Source organism: Engraulis encrasicolus, chromosome 1 (genome assembly GCF_034702125.1).
Source record: "Engraulis encrasicolus isolate BLACKSEA-1 chromosome 1, IST_EnEncr_1.0, whole genome shotgun sequence".
NCBI classification, from domain to species: Eukaryota; Metazoa; Chordata; class Actinopteri; order Clupeiformes; family Engraulidae; genus Engraulis; species Engraulis encrasicolus.
In genome coordinates this window covers 8435042-8449543 of record NC_085857.1, presented here as the reverse complement: position 1 = coordinate 8449543, position 14502 = coordinate 8435042, and the positions used below count along the sequence as shown (strand labels likewise).

Sequence of the window (14502 nt, the reverse complement as noted above, 5' to 3'; positions counted from 1 at the left end):
GGTATAAATGGGGTTTAAACAGCATGAAAAGCCACTCATGCATTATATTTTGAAGGGAGATCTTCGATTACTGCCACATAGTAAGGTCAAATTGCATTCTCTACTATGTTTTAACAGTTTGGCTCCATCATAAGGACCAGCAGGTGATAAAATGGTGGGTTTTTGGTCAAGACCTGTCACACTGTAAGCACTACAGAAAGGAAAACATTGCAAAACATGACAAGGAATACACCCACCAAGCTGGTGAAATCATGTCCAAGATAGGAATTAACACAGTTTTTTTATATTAAATCATCTCATCGGTTAATGTATTTAACTGTTAAGTGTTGTCTTTTGTTTTGTTTTTAGTCTTCCTCGACATTTGCTGCCATTTATTGTCCCCGTCCCAACTCTTTTGAGACGTGTTGGATTTATCAAATTAGAAATGAGTACATATGTCCCCCAAAACAATATTTTTTCTCAGTTTTAACACTTAATATGTTGTCTTTTCACTATTCTCCATCTAATGAATAGATTGAATGTTTTGAAAATGATAGCATTTTGATTTTATTCACGGTTTACCAAACGTCCCAACTTCATCGGAGTTGGGGTTTGTACTACATTACCATGTCTTTAGTAATACATTACCAAATAGTCATTGGCCATTCTAGTAAATCATAACAGTGGCCATGTCTGAACACATTACAGTGTTAGTTGGCGTTGTTGGAGAAAATGGGATTTGCATGTTCACAAAATACAATCGTTGGTCCATTTCAAACCCAAGAACACACAGGAGATAAAGAAAGAAAGTTAACACTTAATTTGGCGCTGGTGTCATAAGTATGTCATTACGGTATCATAATAGTGTCATAATAGTGTTATGCATGTGTCATAAACATTATGTCCATGTCATAAACATTTTATGACTGTTGGCCTTAAGTGACAACTTTGCCATAACCGAATGTCACTTAAGGCTAACAGTCATAAAATGTTTATGACACGGATAACACTATTATGACACTATTATGATACTGTAATGACATGCTTGTGACACCGGCGTCAAGTAAAGCGTTACCGAAAGAAAATACACATCTCTTGACCATAACACACTCACTTCTTGGTGTACAGGTCAGCAAGGGCTGCCAGGCTGTCCTGCTTATTCTGGGTCGAGTTGAGTTTCTCGGGCAGGGAGGACAGGGTCGGCCCGTTGGTGTTCTGGCTCAGCAGCGGTTCCAGTTCCTTCTGGGCCGCCGCCTTCTGCTGGTTCAGAGCCGCCAGGGCTTCAGCAGCTTTCTGTTATGGCAATAGCACGTGGAAAGCTCAGTTAGGGATGGGATATCGGTATCGGTGTATCGGTATCGGGTTCAGATATCAACATAATTCAAAGATCGGACCGGATCGGAATTTTCCTACAGCCGGAATTTTCCTGATACTGACATTGAGCCAGTTGTAATGTTAATTTCACTTGCATATTAGTTTGCAGGATGAGATTGTTCTTTTTTACTTGTTACTTTTTACTTATTAATTGGTTTCCTGTTCTTCTGACTTCCTTTTCTGACCAAATAGTCTACTTGGGCCTACCTCAAGTTGAAACCCATGCATATATGTGGTTTTGGTATAGGATCGCAGTAGTACCGGTATCGGTAGATATCCAAATTTAGATATCGGATCAGAAGTGAAAAACTCCAACTTCCATTCTCATTGTCATTGTGACACAGCACACAACGAAATTGCATTTATGCCTCACCCGTGAAAGGGGGGCAGCCCTCAATGGCGCCCCAAGGGAGCAGTGCGGCGGCACGGTACCATGCTCAGGGTACCTCAGTCATGGAGGAGGATGGGGGAGAGCACTGGTTAATTACTCCCCCCACCAACCTGGCGGGTCGGGAGTCGAACTAGCAACCTTTGGGCTTCAAGTCAGACGCCCTAACCACATTAGACCTATGATTTTTGGCCCAGGCCCGAGCCCGAACCCGAACCCGAGCCAATTTCGGGTCGGGTCGGGCCTGAAATGTCACTCATTACGTTCGGGTAGGGTCGGGTTCGGCTTCTCTATCGTTGACAGTTTTTTTATTTTTTTTTTTTTTTTTTTAAATAAATAAATAGGCTATGTATGTGCTTATGAGTCTTTAGAACAAAAATCACTAGGTCCTCCCGTTTCTTTCTCTGTGTAGGCTGTGCGTTAATAATATTCCACGTCAGTTGATAATCCAGCAGTGCAGTGCCTGCTGCTAGAATGCACGCGCTTTCCCTCGCCTCTCCCTCCCATCACAGTGCGCTGAGGCATTTCGGCCGTGTTTTGGCCACGAGAGACGCGTGGTCTGCAAAAAACAGAGGTCGCCTCATCAACCCGACACATACTGTAGCCTAATAAACTCTTGCAATGGCAATTCAAGAACTCCTTCATTCCTGTTCTGCTGCTCGCGTCGTTGTTCTTCTTTGTCTCGCTGTCTCTCTCTGTGAAAGTGCCGCGCTAGATTTTTAAGGTCGTACTACTGCTGTGGCTTATGGCCAAATGATCAGCCGGTCAAAATGACGGACGCCCTTAAAATTTTCCGCCAACTCTTAAAAAAAAGCGTCAATGATGGATTATCGCTTAATGTAACCTCTGTGCACTGCAGTGCAGCATACACAGAAATATAAAAGATGGCCTGCATGTTTATACAGTCTATTTAACTTAGATTTCGTAACAAAATACTTTAATGGCTTTAATTTAAGGGCTTTGATTTGTTATCATAGATCACCCCTCCTTATAAATAAAATTTGAAATTTCGGGCTTCCCTCGGGCTCGGGCCTACACATCCAATAATTAGTCGGCCTCGGGCCGGGCCCGGCCCAATTCCCATGGGCCCATGTCGGTTCGGGCTTGGATTTTTTTACCCGTTCTTACCTCTGAGCCACATACCCATGACTGCCCATAGGCAGTGTGATGTGTAATGGGATGTCTAATACTACAGTACAGTAATGGTGGTTTAAAAGTGATAGGGTCATGGTTCACTACTGACTCACTGTTGGTTATGTTATTGATCATGCTTTGCTCTGTGATGTGAAAAATATGGGATAGGATACATGTTATATGCTCTTGTCTTCGAGTGTAAAAAAAATAAGAGTAAAAAAGGAAAATATATGCTTGAAAGCACTCATTGAAAACAATCAAGAATTATCAATGATTGTCAATGAAAATACCGTTGAGTTGAAATATAGGGAGATTATTGTCAATGACTGAAATTTGTGGTTGATGGAATGGAATCCCTGAGCCTGCTGGTCGGTCCAGTCTCAACTAGCCTGATTGTCATCGACTTTCAAATATCTTCGAGACTCGGTCTGACCAAGAGCATAACAATTAACGTTTCCCAAACGGCACGGTTGACCCGCCTCTTTTGGAGATTGGAAACGATATTTTACATCGCTCTTGGCCTGACTGACTAGAAGCAACGCCAAAGATGTTGTTGTGTCACTAGGAGGGCGTGGCCTGGCCTGGTCCAGTAGTCTCACCTGCTGTTCCTTCAGCCTGCTGTCGAGGTCCTTAGCGGAGTCGGTGCGGTCCAGTGGAGCCCGGAGGCGGCTCAGGATGTCCTCCTCCGCCTGGGCCAGGTCCTTATCCAGGTCGCTCAGGCGGCCCGCCAGCTCCAGCGCTTTGGGGTTCTCAGGGGCGGCAGAAACAGGAGCTGGAGAAGACATCCATGATGAAATCACATGATGTACACATGAGAAGACATCGAAATTACATGATAAGTACATTGGACTGGCACCCTGATTACAGTCAAGTCGACTAAAGGTCAGATTAGACTTCTGCAACTGCGCTCGTCAAAACTCGCGTGGGAGTGGCCACGAACCAACATTGTATTCATGCATCTGCGAGTTCTGCGAGGTCCGAGGTCTCGTCGCGAGCCACATTTGAAATTGTGCCATTAGGCTACTTTCACTACATTGTAAGCACTGCGGTCATTATTAAGCAATGTTGCTTTCTATCCCGGTTAGCTAGGTATTTTCACACAAATTGCAAAGGCAATGCACTGGTATCATTATTTGACATACCCAGTCTGTTTTCACGAGCAGAAAATGCAAGCATGTAAAGACAGTTGATTCTGCCGATTCTATGCGTCCGAAGCATAAATCTAGCTTAACACTGTAATGTGTTCAGACATGGCCCCTGTTATAATTTACTAGAATGGTCAATGACCATTTGGTAATGTATTACTAAAGACAGCACTAAGTAGCAACGTTTTGTATACAAGTACTGCTCAGTTCTACATTACCATGTCTTTAGTAATACAGTCAAGTCAAGGCAAAGGTCAAGGAGATGCCTTCATCAGAGAGAGTAGAGAGAGAGAGGTTCCATTGGCCCATTGTTTCCGGGTTGTATTATTGCAAGGGGGAGGGGGGGAAAATCCCCCTTTAGGCAGACCTAAGGACTGATCTATTCAATGCTAGGAGTATTATGACACGCCCCTTTAGGCAGACCGGAACCTGGTCATGTTAGGTGCCCATAGCAGCCTATTATGTTGGCATATCTCTATATACTTAAAGAATCTCTGCCTTCATCATGCTGGCCCACCGGGCTTCTATAGCTCCCTTAACAGCCGCTGTTGTAAAGGCCATACAGTAGCCTTTCATTAAAGGTGCACTTTGTCATATTTTTTGTAGTTTCTTTCCAGAATTCATGCTCTCCATTCTCAAATGTTACTTTTTTCATGAATACTTACCACCACCATCAAATTCTGCGTTTTCATTATGACTGGAAAAATTGCACTTTTCATACATGAAATGTCCGCCATTTTGAATATCCAAATATAGACATCTTTAGCTGCAAAACTTACTGTACTTTGGTCATACAAGTAAATATTAGTGTATTATTTAACATTTAAAACACACAGAGGAAGGGAGGAAGGGAGACATGGCATGAAGCTGACACAACGACAGCGCTCCCCTCCCGGAATGCACGCTTCTCTCTCTCACTCGCTCTCTCTCACCCTCTCTCTCACCCACTCTCGATGACAGCACGCGTTGCCCAACTACGAAAAATGAGGCTATATCGTAGCGGCACCACAAAGCATGTAGTTGATTTTCCCCGAGAATGGGCTGGTTAGAACTTAGAAGACACGTGGTGTCTGCCTATTCTCCCTTGTGTTTGTTTGTGGTGGTGTGTGTAACTAAAGAATGAACCACACCCAACCGAAACATAGCCCAACTGAACTACACTATTAATTTGTCAAGTCTGAGTTTGATTCCCCTGTGTATAGCTCATATACGTGTATAGTGAAGACAAGTTGAAGTTTGTGAAGTTTTTTCCACACCTAGACATTTCAGGCGACCCTATTTGAATTCCATGTGACCCTACATGGCATCCCAACCCCACTGTTGAAAAACACTGAGTTCAACTCTTTGGATAAACATAACCTGTAGGCCTAAGTGCCTTTTCAGAAAATAATCTTAATTCATTTTTATTTAATACAAAACTATCAAAATTGCATTATTTTTTATGTAATATAACTATTTGAATGTAAACCAAACCAACAACAGGGTTCTCTAAAAATATAGAAGTGCAGGTCTTCAGAAATGGAGTTAGGGGGTTTTGCATCTGAACTCTTCAAACATAACCAGTATGAGTGAGTCTTCAGGCTACATCACCAGTATGAGTGAGAGTCTTCCCAGGCTACATCACCAGTATGAGTGAGGATCTTCAGACTACATAACCAGTATGAGTGAGGCTCTTCAGGCTACATCACCAGTATGAGTGAGAGTCTTCCCAGACTACATAACCAGTATGAGTGAGGATCTTCAGGCTTACCTGCTTGGCTGGCCTTGGAGACCTCAGTTGGCCGGCTCTTCAGGGAGGCCTCGAGGGCCGCTCTTCTCTTCTTCAAATCGGCCAGCTCACCCCCAAGCCTGCAGCAGGGAAATAAACATTAAATCAACATTTAAATATCTCCACAAGTTCCATTGTTCAACATTCACATTCCAAATTATAGTGAATTCAGGTCAATTTGGCCACTTTTTGTTGCATATCAGCGAAAAGCCAAAAGTGTCCCAAGTTACCGGAATTCATGCCTATGTAGATCCTAAGGAGGAAAGTGAAATGCATTGAGAAAATAGGGGCCCACTGACGCTTGATGTTCACTGCAGTGGATGTAGTTGCATATCTGTGGTAGCTACAGTGGATAGTTGCATATCTTCGGTAGACGCGTGCATGACTTGTGTCAGAATGAAAAGGCAAATCAACTGGAATTTCACATCTAGGCTAATTAAACATTTTTGTGTGAAAGCTTATTATTATTATTATTATTATTATTATGAAGTGAATTCCTTACAGGTCCACTTTGTCAATGGCCTCAGTGTCGGGTGGGGGGATTAGGAAACACACTCCAGGGAAGCTTTTGGCGATGCCGTCGCTGCCCACCACCTCCCAGTTCTCATTGTCGGAGTTGGACTTCAGAGTGAAGACATTCCCGCGTGTCAGCGACGCCTAAAGAATTCAAAATGAGAAATGAAGCCTTGAAAAGTGTGATGCCAGCATACGCTAAAATGCACACATGTACTGAAAAAATGCAATCAAAGTATCAAACTTTGTAGCAGCAGAATAGAGTAGAATGCCTATACAGTATTGTAATTGTACACAGTTCAATGATATTTACGGTAACAAACAGCTCCTTAAAAAGTACACACAGTGCAACATATAATAATGTACAGCGTAATGTACAGCAATGGTATTAAACGGAAAAAAAAAGATAAATTAGCAGATAAATGTTAGACTCAAACCAAGTCCACACTTAAAGCCAAAGAGGTATTCCAAGGGCGTGGTTAAGTGATAAACCTGTTTTTTTTTTTTTTTAAAAAAAGGTTCGCACACTCCATGGCCATTGAACGAATGAATGAATAAAAAGAAAAAAAAATAACTTAAAGAAGAAAAAAATCCAAAGGAGTGTGCAAACCTTTTTTCAAAAAATACGTAATCTTTTTGTTCAGCACTTTCAAAAAATACGTAATCTTTTTGTTCAGCACCAGAGATTGTGCACAAGTAACTCTCTACAAGTGCTAAACCGAAAGTTGTAGTAAACTACAACTAAAGTAAAGTTGGCCTACAGGAAGCGGTAGATCTGCTAATAGACAACCCACAAGTCTCATTTAGTTAAGAGAATGAGGAGTCCAGGCTCTTCTATTAGGAGATTTACCACTACCTCAAGGTTAACTGGTAACACTTTACTTGACATGTCATTACAGTGACATAACAGTATCATGGCACAGTTATGCACGTGTTATAAACATTATGTCCATGTCATAAACATTTTATGACTGTTGGCCTTAAGTGACATTCGTTTATGGCAAAGACAACCTTAGCGACAACTATTATGACACTGTAATGACATGCATATGACACCAGCGTCAAGAGACGTGTTACCGTTTAACTTAACTTTACTACTGTGCCCGGTTCTTGGAATACCCCCCAGGTCCAGGAAGTGAAGTGCATGCCTTACCTTGGGCGTGGTCCACACACACACACACACACACACACACACACACACACACACACACACACACACACACACACACACACACACACACACACACACACACACACACACACACTCTCTCTCTCACACACACACACACACACACACACACACACACACACACACACTCTCTCTCTCACACACACACACACACACACACACACACACAGACACACACACACACACACACACACACACACACACACACACACACACACACACACACACACACACACACACACAGACACACTCTCTCTCACACACACACACACACACACACACACACACTCTCTCTCTCTCACACACACACACACACATACACAACACACACACACACACACAAGATTTAAAAAGTGCGTTACCTTGGGCGTGGTCCAGTCACACAGCGACTCGATGTCCTTGGCGCGGGTGGGGGGGCTGCGGCGCAGCTTGAGGGGGGCGATGGTGGTGCTTCTCTTCCTCAGGTCCGCTAGCTTGGCCTCGCTACGCTGCACCGCCTTCTCCTCCGCCTGAGGAATATACAGTAGCGAGACACAGTAGTGACAGTTACGTTTGCATTCATGTAAGAGCATGACTATGGAGTCCTGTTAATGTTTTATAAACTATATTTTCCCGCAAAAAACTACTTAAGTACAGTAACGAAGTAAAAAATACTTAGTTACGTTCCACCTCTGTGTAAGAGATTCAAGATTCAAGATTATTTTCATTTGGTCCTGAAGGGAATTGGTCTTGGACATACATAGCTGTAGAAGGATCAGGAAGCGCGCTCAACACCTTGTCGTCTATTACTTTAATACTTAACACTGGGTGCTTAACTTCATCAATGAATGAACTCAATTCTCAAAGATAGGTAAATAAAGAAGCGCTTTTAAGATTTCTTTTTTCTTTTTTTAATCGCCTCACATCACAGACGTTTCGGGCTTACACCCTTCTTCAGTGTGAAATGGCCACATAATACACAACGCTGATACACATGACGCCAAAAAAACCCATAGACAGACATAAAGAGCCATCACAGAGATGCATCAAGTGCATACTTGAAGTGCATATCTAGTACAGCCTCCTACATACTTACATGGTATTACTAGGCTGGTAGTTGTTAATAAACTGAGTTCAATAGGTGCACAGACACAGAAACAAAACCTATACCTATTCAAAAACCTTTTCTTGTTTTTAAATGGCACTCTGAATCGCCAGCCAGAGAGTAGCAGCTCACCCTCTGAATTCAAAACATGTGATGGATCCTCAATTATTTTCCTGGACTGCCTAAGTATAGACTCTTCATACATTGCTTGGCTGGAGGGTGAGGTAATCCCTCAGCCCCACTACTTTCAGTGCAGTAACCTTCAAAGAAGGTTGCTCTGTCATTTACATGCCTTGTGAAGCCTAAAGACAGTAGCCTGCATTGTATTTATGTCCATTACATTCTGGCTTCAAAAAAAGATGATGCACTGCCATTTACAGCATACACTCAGACCTCAGACACACACACACAGAGACACACACAGAGACACACACACACACACACACACACACACACACACACACACACACACACACACACACACACACACACACACACACACACACACACACACACACACAGCTTGCATAAATACATACAAAACATACACGCAGACCTAATACACATTATTGCACATTGCAGTTAACATATAGCACACATTAGAGTAAAGCCATAGTTCAGCAGTAGCGATTTATGTAACTCTTCATGTAATTTACATTCTTGTTTCAAAGAAGGTTGCTCTGTCATTTACATGCCTTGTGAAGCCTAAAGACAGTAGCCTGCATTGTATTTATGTCCCTTACATTCTGGCTTCAAAAAAAGATGATGCACTGCCATTTACAGCGTACAATCAGACCTCAGACACACACACACAGAGAGACACACACACACACACACACACACACACACACACACACACACACACACACACACACACACACACACACACACACACACACACACACACACACACACACACACAGCTTGCATAAATACATACAAAACATACACGCAGACCTAATACACATTATTGCACATTGCAGTTAACATATAGCACACATTAGAGTAAAGCCATAGTTCAGCAGTAGCGATTTATGTAACTCTTCATGTAATTTACATTCTTGTTTCAAAGAAGGTTACTCTGTCATTTACATGCCTTGTGAAGCCTAAAGACAGTAGCCTGCATTGCATGTATGTCCATTACATTCTGGCTTCAAAAAAAGACTATGCACTGTCATTGAGAGCATGCCGTGTGCAGCCTTGTAAAGACAGTAGCCTTGTGTATCCTTCTAAACTAAAGCACCTGGGATGTGTAGAGAAATGAGTCTGTATCATTACACTATGGTAGAAACGGTTTAAAGACCAAATATTTTTGTGGATATCATAATAGTACTAGACTCATGTACGTTTAGTACTAGGCTATAAACTACCGGTACATCGAATTATGGCCTCCACTAGTGGCAAGTGTGTAGGATATGGCCAATGGGTCAATCATTTAAGGTAAGGTTTTACCTAATGAAGGTCTATGACCAAACCATTTTGGTCCTAGACCCTTTACATCTAAGTGTGATGTAAAAGGTGTAGGACCGAAACGTGTGTTAATTAAAGAAAACAGTGAAATGGCGGTCAGTGTGTTGGAGTTTTTCCAAAGATACATGCATTGAAATGGCCAAACAGGATCAAAGACTATGCTGCACATACAGACCTGAAGCTGGAGCAGGATTTCCGGGTTGCTCATGCTGCTGAGAGCTTTGGGGTCCAGAGAGGAGCTGAGACGGGTCAGGGACTCAGACAGAGTGTCAGCATCAAGTTGATACTACAACAACAACAAAAGCAAAAAATAAATAACAATCAAATCAAGTTTTAGTGAAGGAGTATTAGGGGTACTTCTTGTAAGGCACTTGAATTGGCTAGATACATGTAAAACATATCCAATGTCACTGTAATTGTCTTATTGTTTTAATTTCACTATTAATAGAAACACAATATAATACCATGATCATTCATGTTGCATACGGGTAATTGAACTTTCATTTGATTATTTATTTTTTTATTTCACAGCTAATACATTTTGGAGTTCTTCATTTACACATTTCTTTATTTTGTTACTGACAGTCATAGACAGTGGTGATTCTTGTGTGGTGTGACATGACAATGAAAAAAGTTGCTTCCTAGGGGGCGCTGTTGTGCAGTGCGCTAAGCCCCCCACATTTGGGCTTGCAAGCCCACCACGGGGACCATGGTTCGAGTCTGGCCGGGGTCATTTCCCGATCCCACCCTGTCTCTCTGCCCCACTCGCTTCCTGTCACCATCTCAGACTGTCCTATCAATTAAAGGCATAAAAGCCCCTAAAATATATGTATATATATAAAAAAGAAATTAAGTTGCTTCCAAATGACCTTTTTGTACTCCTCCATGTTGTCCAAATGTACTTCCTGACAGATGCACAGGTTCAGGAATTTCTGCCATTCATTCCTCAGCTCATCTCTCTGCGTCTGAAGAAGGAAGAAAGAAAAAGGAAAAAAAACACCTGAGCATCGCAACGTTCAGCGTGGGAGATCTTGTCACCAAAGCTCGTCTCAAAATGGAGAGGAACACTCAACCATTTCCCAATGTCAACACTCAACCATTTCCCAACACTGACCATTTCCCAATGTCAAGTGTAAATGTATTTATAAGCAATACATAATGTATTTCTCAGCGAGTTATAAGCCTCGTCTCCTCACCTCTACGATGCTGCTGGAAGGGTGCTTCATTTAGTTCAGTGTAGTATATAATGTATTTCTAAGCATGTAAGTAATATGATGTATTTATAAGCATGTTATAAGTCTTGTCTCCTCACCTTGTCTCCTTAGCTCAGTGTGATATATAATGTATTTCTAAGCATGTAAGCAATATAATGTATTTAAAGGCATGTTATAAACCTCTACGATGCTTCATTTAGTCCAGTGTAATATATAATGTATTTCTAAGCATGTAATAAGCCTCGTCTCCTCACCTCTACGATGCTTCATTTAGTCCAGTGTAATATATAATGTATTTCTAAGCATGTAATAAGTCTCGTCTGCTCACCTGTACGATGCTGCTAGCCGGGTGCTTGAGCTCCAGTGTAATACATAATGTATTTCTAAGCCTGTAGCCTATATATATGCCTCGTCTCCTCACCTCTACGATGCTTCGTTTAGTCCAGTGTAATATATAATGTATTTCTAACCCTGTATATAAAAGTCTCGTCTCCTCACCTCTACGATGCTGCTAGCTGGGTGCTTGAGCTCCAGTGTGATATATAATGTATTTCTAAGCCTGTTTTTCTAAGCCTGTATATATAAGTTTGGTCTCACCTCTACGATGCTGCTAGCTGGGTGCTTGAGCTCCAGTGTAATATATAATGTATTTCTAAGCCTGTTTTTCTAAGCCTGTATATATAAGTTTGGTCTCACCTCTACGATGCTGCTAGCTGGGTGCTTGAGCTCCAGTGTAATATATAATGTATTTCTAAGCCTGTTTTTCTAAGCCTGTATATATAAGTTTGGTCTCACCTCTACGATGCTGCTAGCTGGGTGCTTGAGCTCCAGTGTAATATATAATGTATTTCTAAGCCTGTTTTTCTAAGCCTGTATATATAAGTTTGGTCTCACCTCTACGATGCTGCTAGCCGGGTGCTTGAGCTCCACCAGTCGGTCGCCGTCATCCTGCAGTCTGTTCACCTCCGCCTCGTGGGACAGCAGACTGTTGTTCTTGAAGTTCTACAGAAAATAGTGCTGTTGTTAAGAACTCTTTAAAGAAAAAAAGTCTTACATCAGTAACAATGGCCAATGACTTTCTATCTATTCAATATTGGCTACATTTGGGGTGAAAAAATAATGGGTGTTTAGACCCCTGACGCTAAAGTGGTGTCAACAATAATCGATTCGGCGATCCAATGAAATGCGGGGCATGGGTCATCCAATTCAATGCGGCAAGTTCCAGAATCGACGTGGCATTTTTTTTTTTAAGTTTCAATTACTTCCGTGGATATTTATTGGGCAAATTAATGCTAAATCAAATAAAAGAACTTCAAAGCATTGAAAACTGCAAGACTGATACAGAAAACAGACAAATTGTTGCTCAGTATCTGACTACTTGTATTGCCTCATCATGACTGATGAAACATGTGCTTTGCTTTCAGTAGAAATGTAATGCATTGCAATGCATTGTAGAATGGAATCGGATTGAATTGAATCGAATCAAATCGCTACCTCCCGAATCGGAATCAAATCCAATCTTGAGGGCAGTGCCAAATAGACACCGCTACTAATTAGAAAGGAAAAGTAAAATCAGGTGTTTAGGAATATGTGGCACTGGATTGTAAGATTCGGAATCCAGGTTGCCCATGACTACCCATCAGGACCGCTGACAGCTTTGGCCAGGCCAGGCCCGGGACAAAGTCATCTGAAAGCCCAAGCGCCCGACTCAAAACATACAATGTAATGGGGACCAATTCTTTGCCCCCTCTCTCCCTGGACCAGGACAACTGACCCCTTTGTCTCCCTTGTCAGCTTCCCTGCTACCCATGAGAGTTGACATAAAAGTGTGTAGTGCTACTTCTGTGCTTATTAGACTGACCTCGTACTCCCTGCGCACGTCGGGCGGGTTCCCACATTTTAAAGATATTATTCAAATATAGGCCCTATGTTCCACAAGTCCATGTTCCCACATTTCCGAGTAAACTAAGAGAATGTGTCTTTCTCCCCGTTATGGTACATAGGGCCTAAATTTGAATAAATTCTTAGAAATTTGGGAACATGGAGCAGCAGGAATGTGCTGTGGGTCCATTGGTCTGTGGGACCAATGGGCCTAAAAAATAATGTTGATGTGGGGCCAATGGGCTATGGGAATAAAGACAAGCTCACGCTGGTGTAGTGCTACTACTGTATGCATAGCCTATGTGCTGACCTCGTACTCCCGGCGTACGTCGGGTGGGTCCACCATGCGGTCGCTCCAGTCCTGCTTACATACAATGTAATGGGGACCCATTCTCCCCCTGTCTCCCTGGGCCCAGAACAAATGACCCCTTTGTCCCCCTTGTTGGCTTCCCTGCTACCCATGAGTTGAGATAAAAGTGTGTAGTGCTCAGAGGCGCATCTTGTCACCAGGCTATGCAGGCTGCTGCTTGGGGCCCCCAAGCCTATACATGGTGAATAACAGCTTACATTTTTGCTACCGTAGTGCCGATTTTGTTTGAAATGATCATTCCTTTCAATTTTCACTTGGGGCCACTACTGACCATAAAGTCGTCTCTGGTAGTGCTACTCTGCGTATTATACTGACCTCGTACTCCCTGCGTACGTCGGGCGGGTCCACCATGCGGTCGCTCCAGTCCTGCTTGAGGATCTTGGCCTGCTCCTCGTTCAGGTACTTCATCTCCTTCTTGCAGCCGTGCATGTAGTCGTACAGGCTGCTCAGGTAGTGCCGACGCCACTTGGAGTTGTCCTGCAGGGGAGAGGGAAGAACAGAAGCAATATGGGGTCAGGGACGTTTCGACAGCCAACTACTGTAGGGATTTTTTGTTTGTTTGTTTGTTTTTAGTGGACTTGCTAAGAAGCATGCTCATTGTAGCCCAACCACCAATTACTAATTAATTTATGGGTGATGGATGCCGTTAGGCCACCTGTCATATGAGCCTAAAAAAAACCTTCTTTGACGCATATACAGTGTAGTATGTATACAGCATAGTATGTAGGTAGGTTCATAAAACCACTCAAACGGCTCCACCAGAACAACTACCTCTATGCAGTTCAAATTCAGGTCGTTGCCAACAGAGCTGATTCTATCAATAGACAGGCCAGGCAATTGGCTAGGGCCCCACAGTAGTTAGGCATGCCCTGGAAAATATCAACTGTAATAATTCAGAAGGGCCCCATATCTTTGCCTAGGGCCTCTTGATGAGTAGAACCGCTGCTGGTCACTAACAATGAACCATTGAGCTTACATTTTGAAATAATAAAT

At 42.6% G+C, this 14502-nt stretch overlaps 1 protein-coding gene across 5 annotated transcripts in view; it reads right to left on the bottom strand.

Moving 5' to 3' along the window:
* Nucleotides 1-14502, bottom strand: part of evpla (envoplakin a) — a 38177-nt gene that overhangs the window by 9804 nt on the left and 13871 nt on the right. For 3 of the 5 annotated variants that reach the window (XM_063196281.1, XM_063196285.1, XM_063196290.1), the window contains 9 exons: nt 13825-13986; nt 12153-12260; nt 10914-11009; nt 10220-10330; nt 7853-7999; nt 6291-6445; nt 5771-5868; nt 3475-3647; nt 1094-1272 (listed from right to left, as the gene is read on the bottom strand). In XM_063196281.1, coding sequence (XP_063052351.1) covers nt 1094-1272; nt 3475-3647; nt 5771-5868; nt 6291-6445; nt 7853-7999; nt 10220-10330; nt 10914-11009; nt 12153-12260; nt 13825-13986 — 1229 coding nt within the window. The other 2 variants (XM_063196299.1, XM_063196305.1) reach the window with 2 other exon arrangements.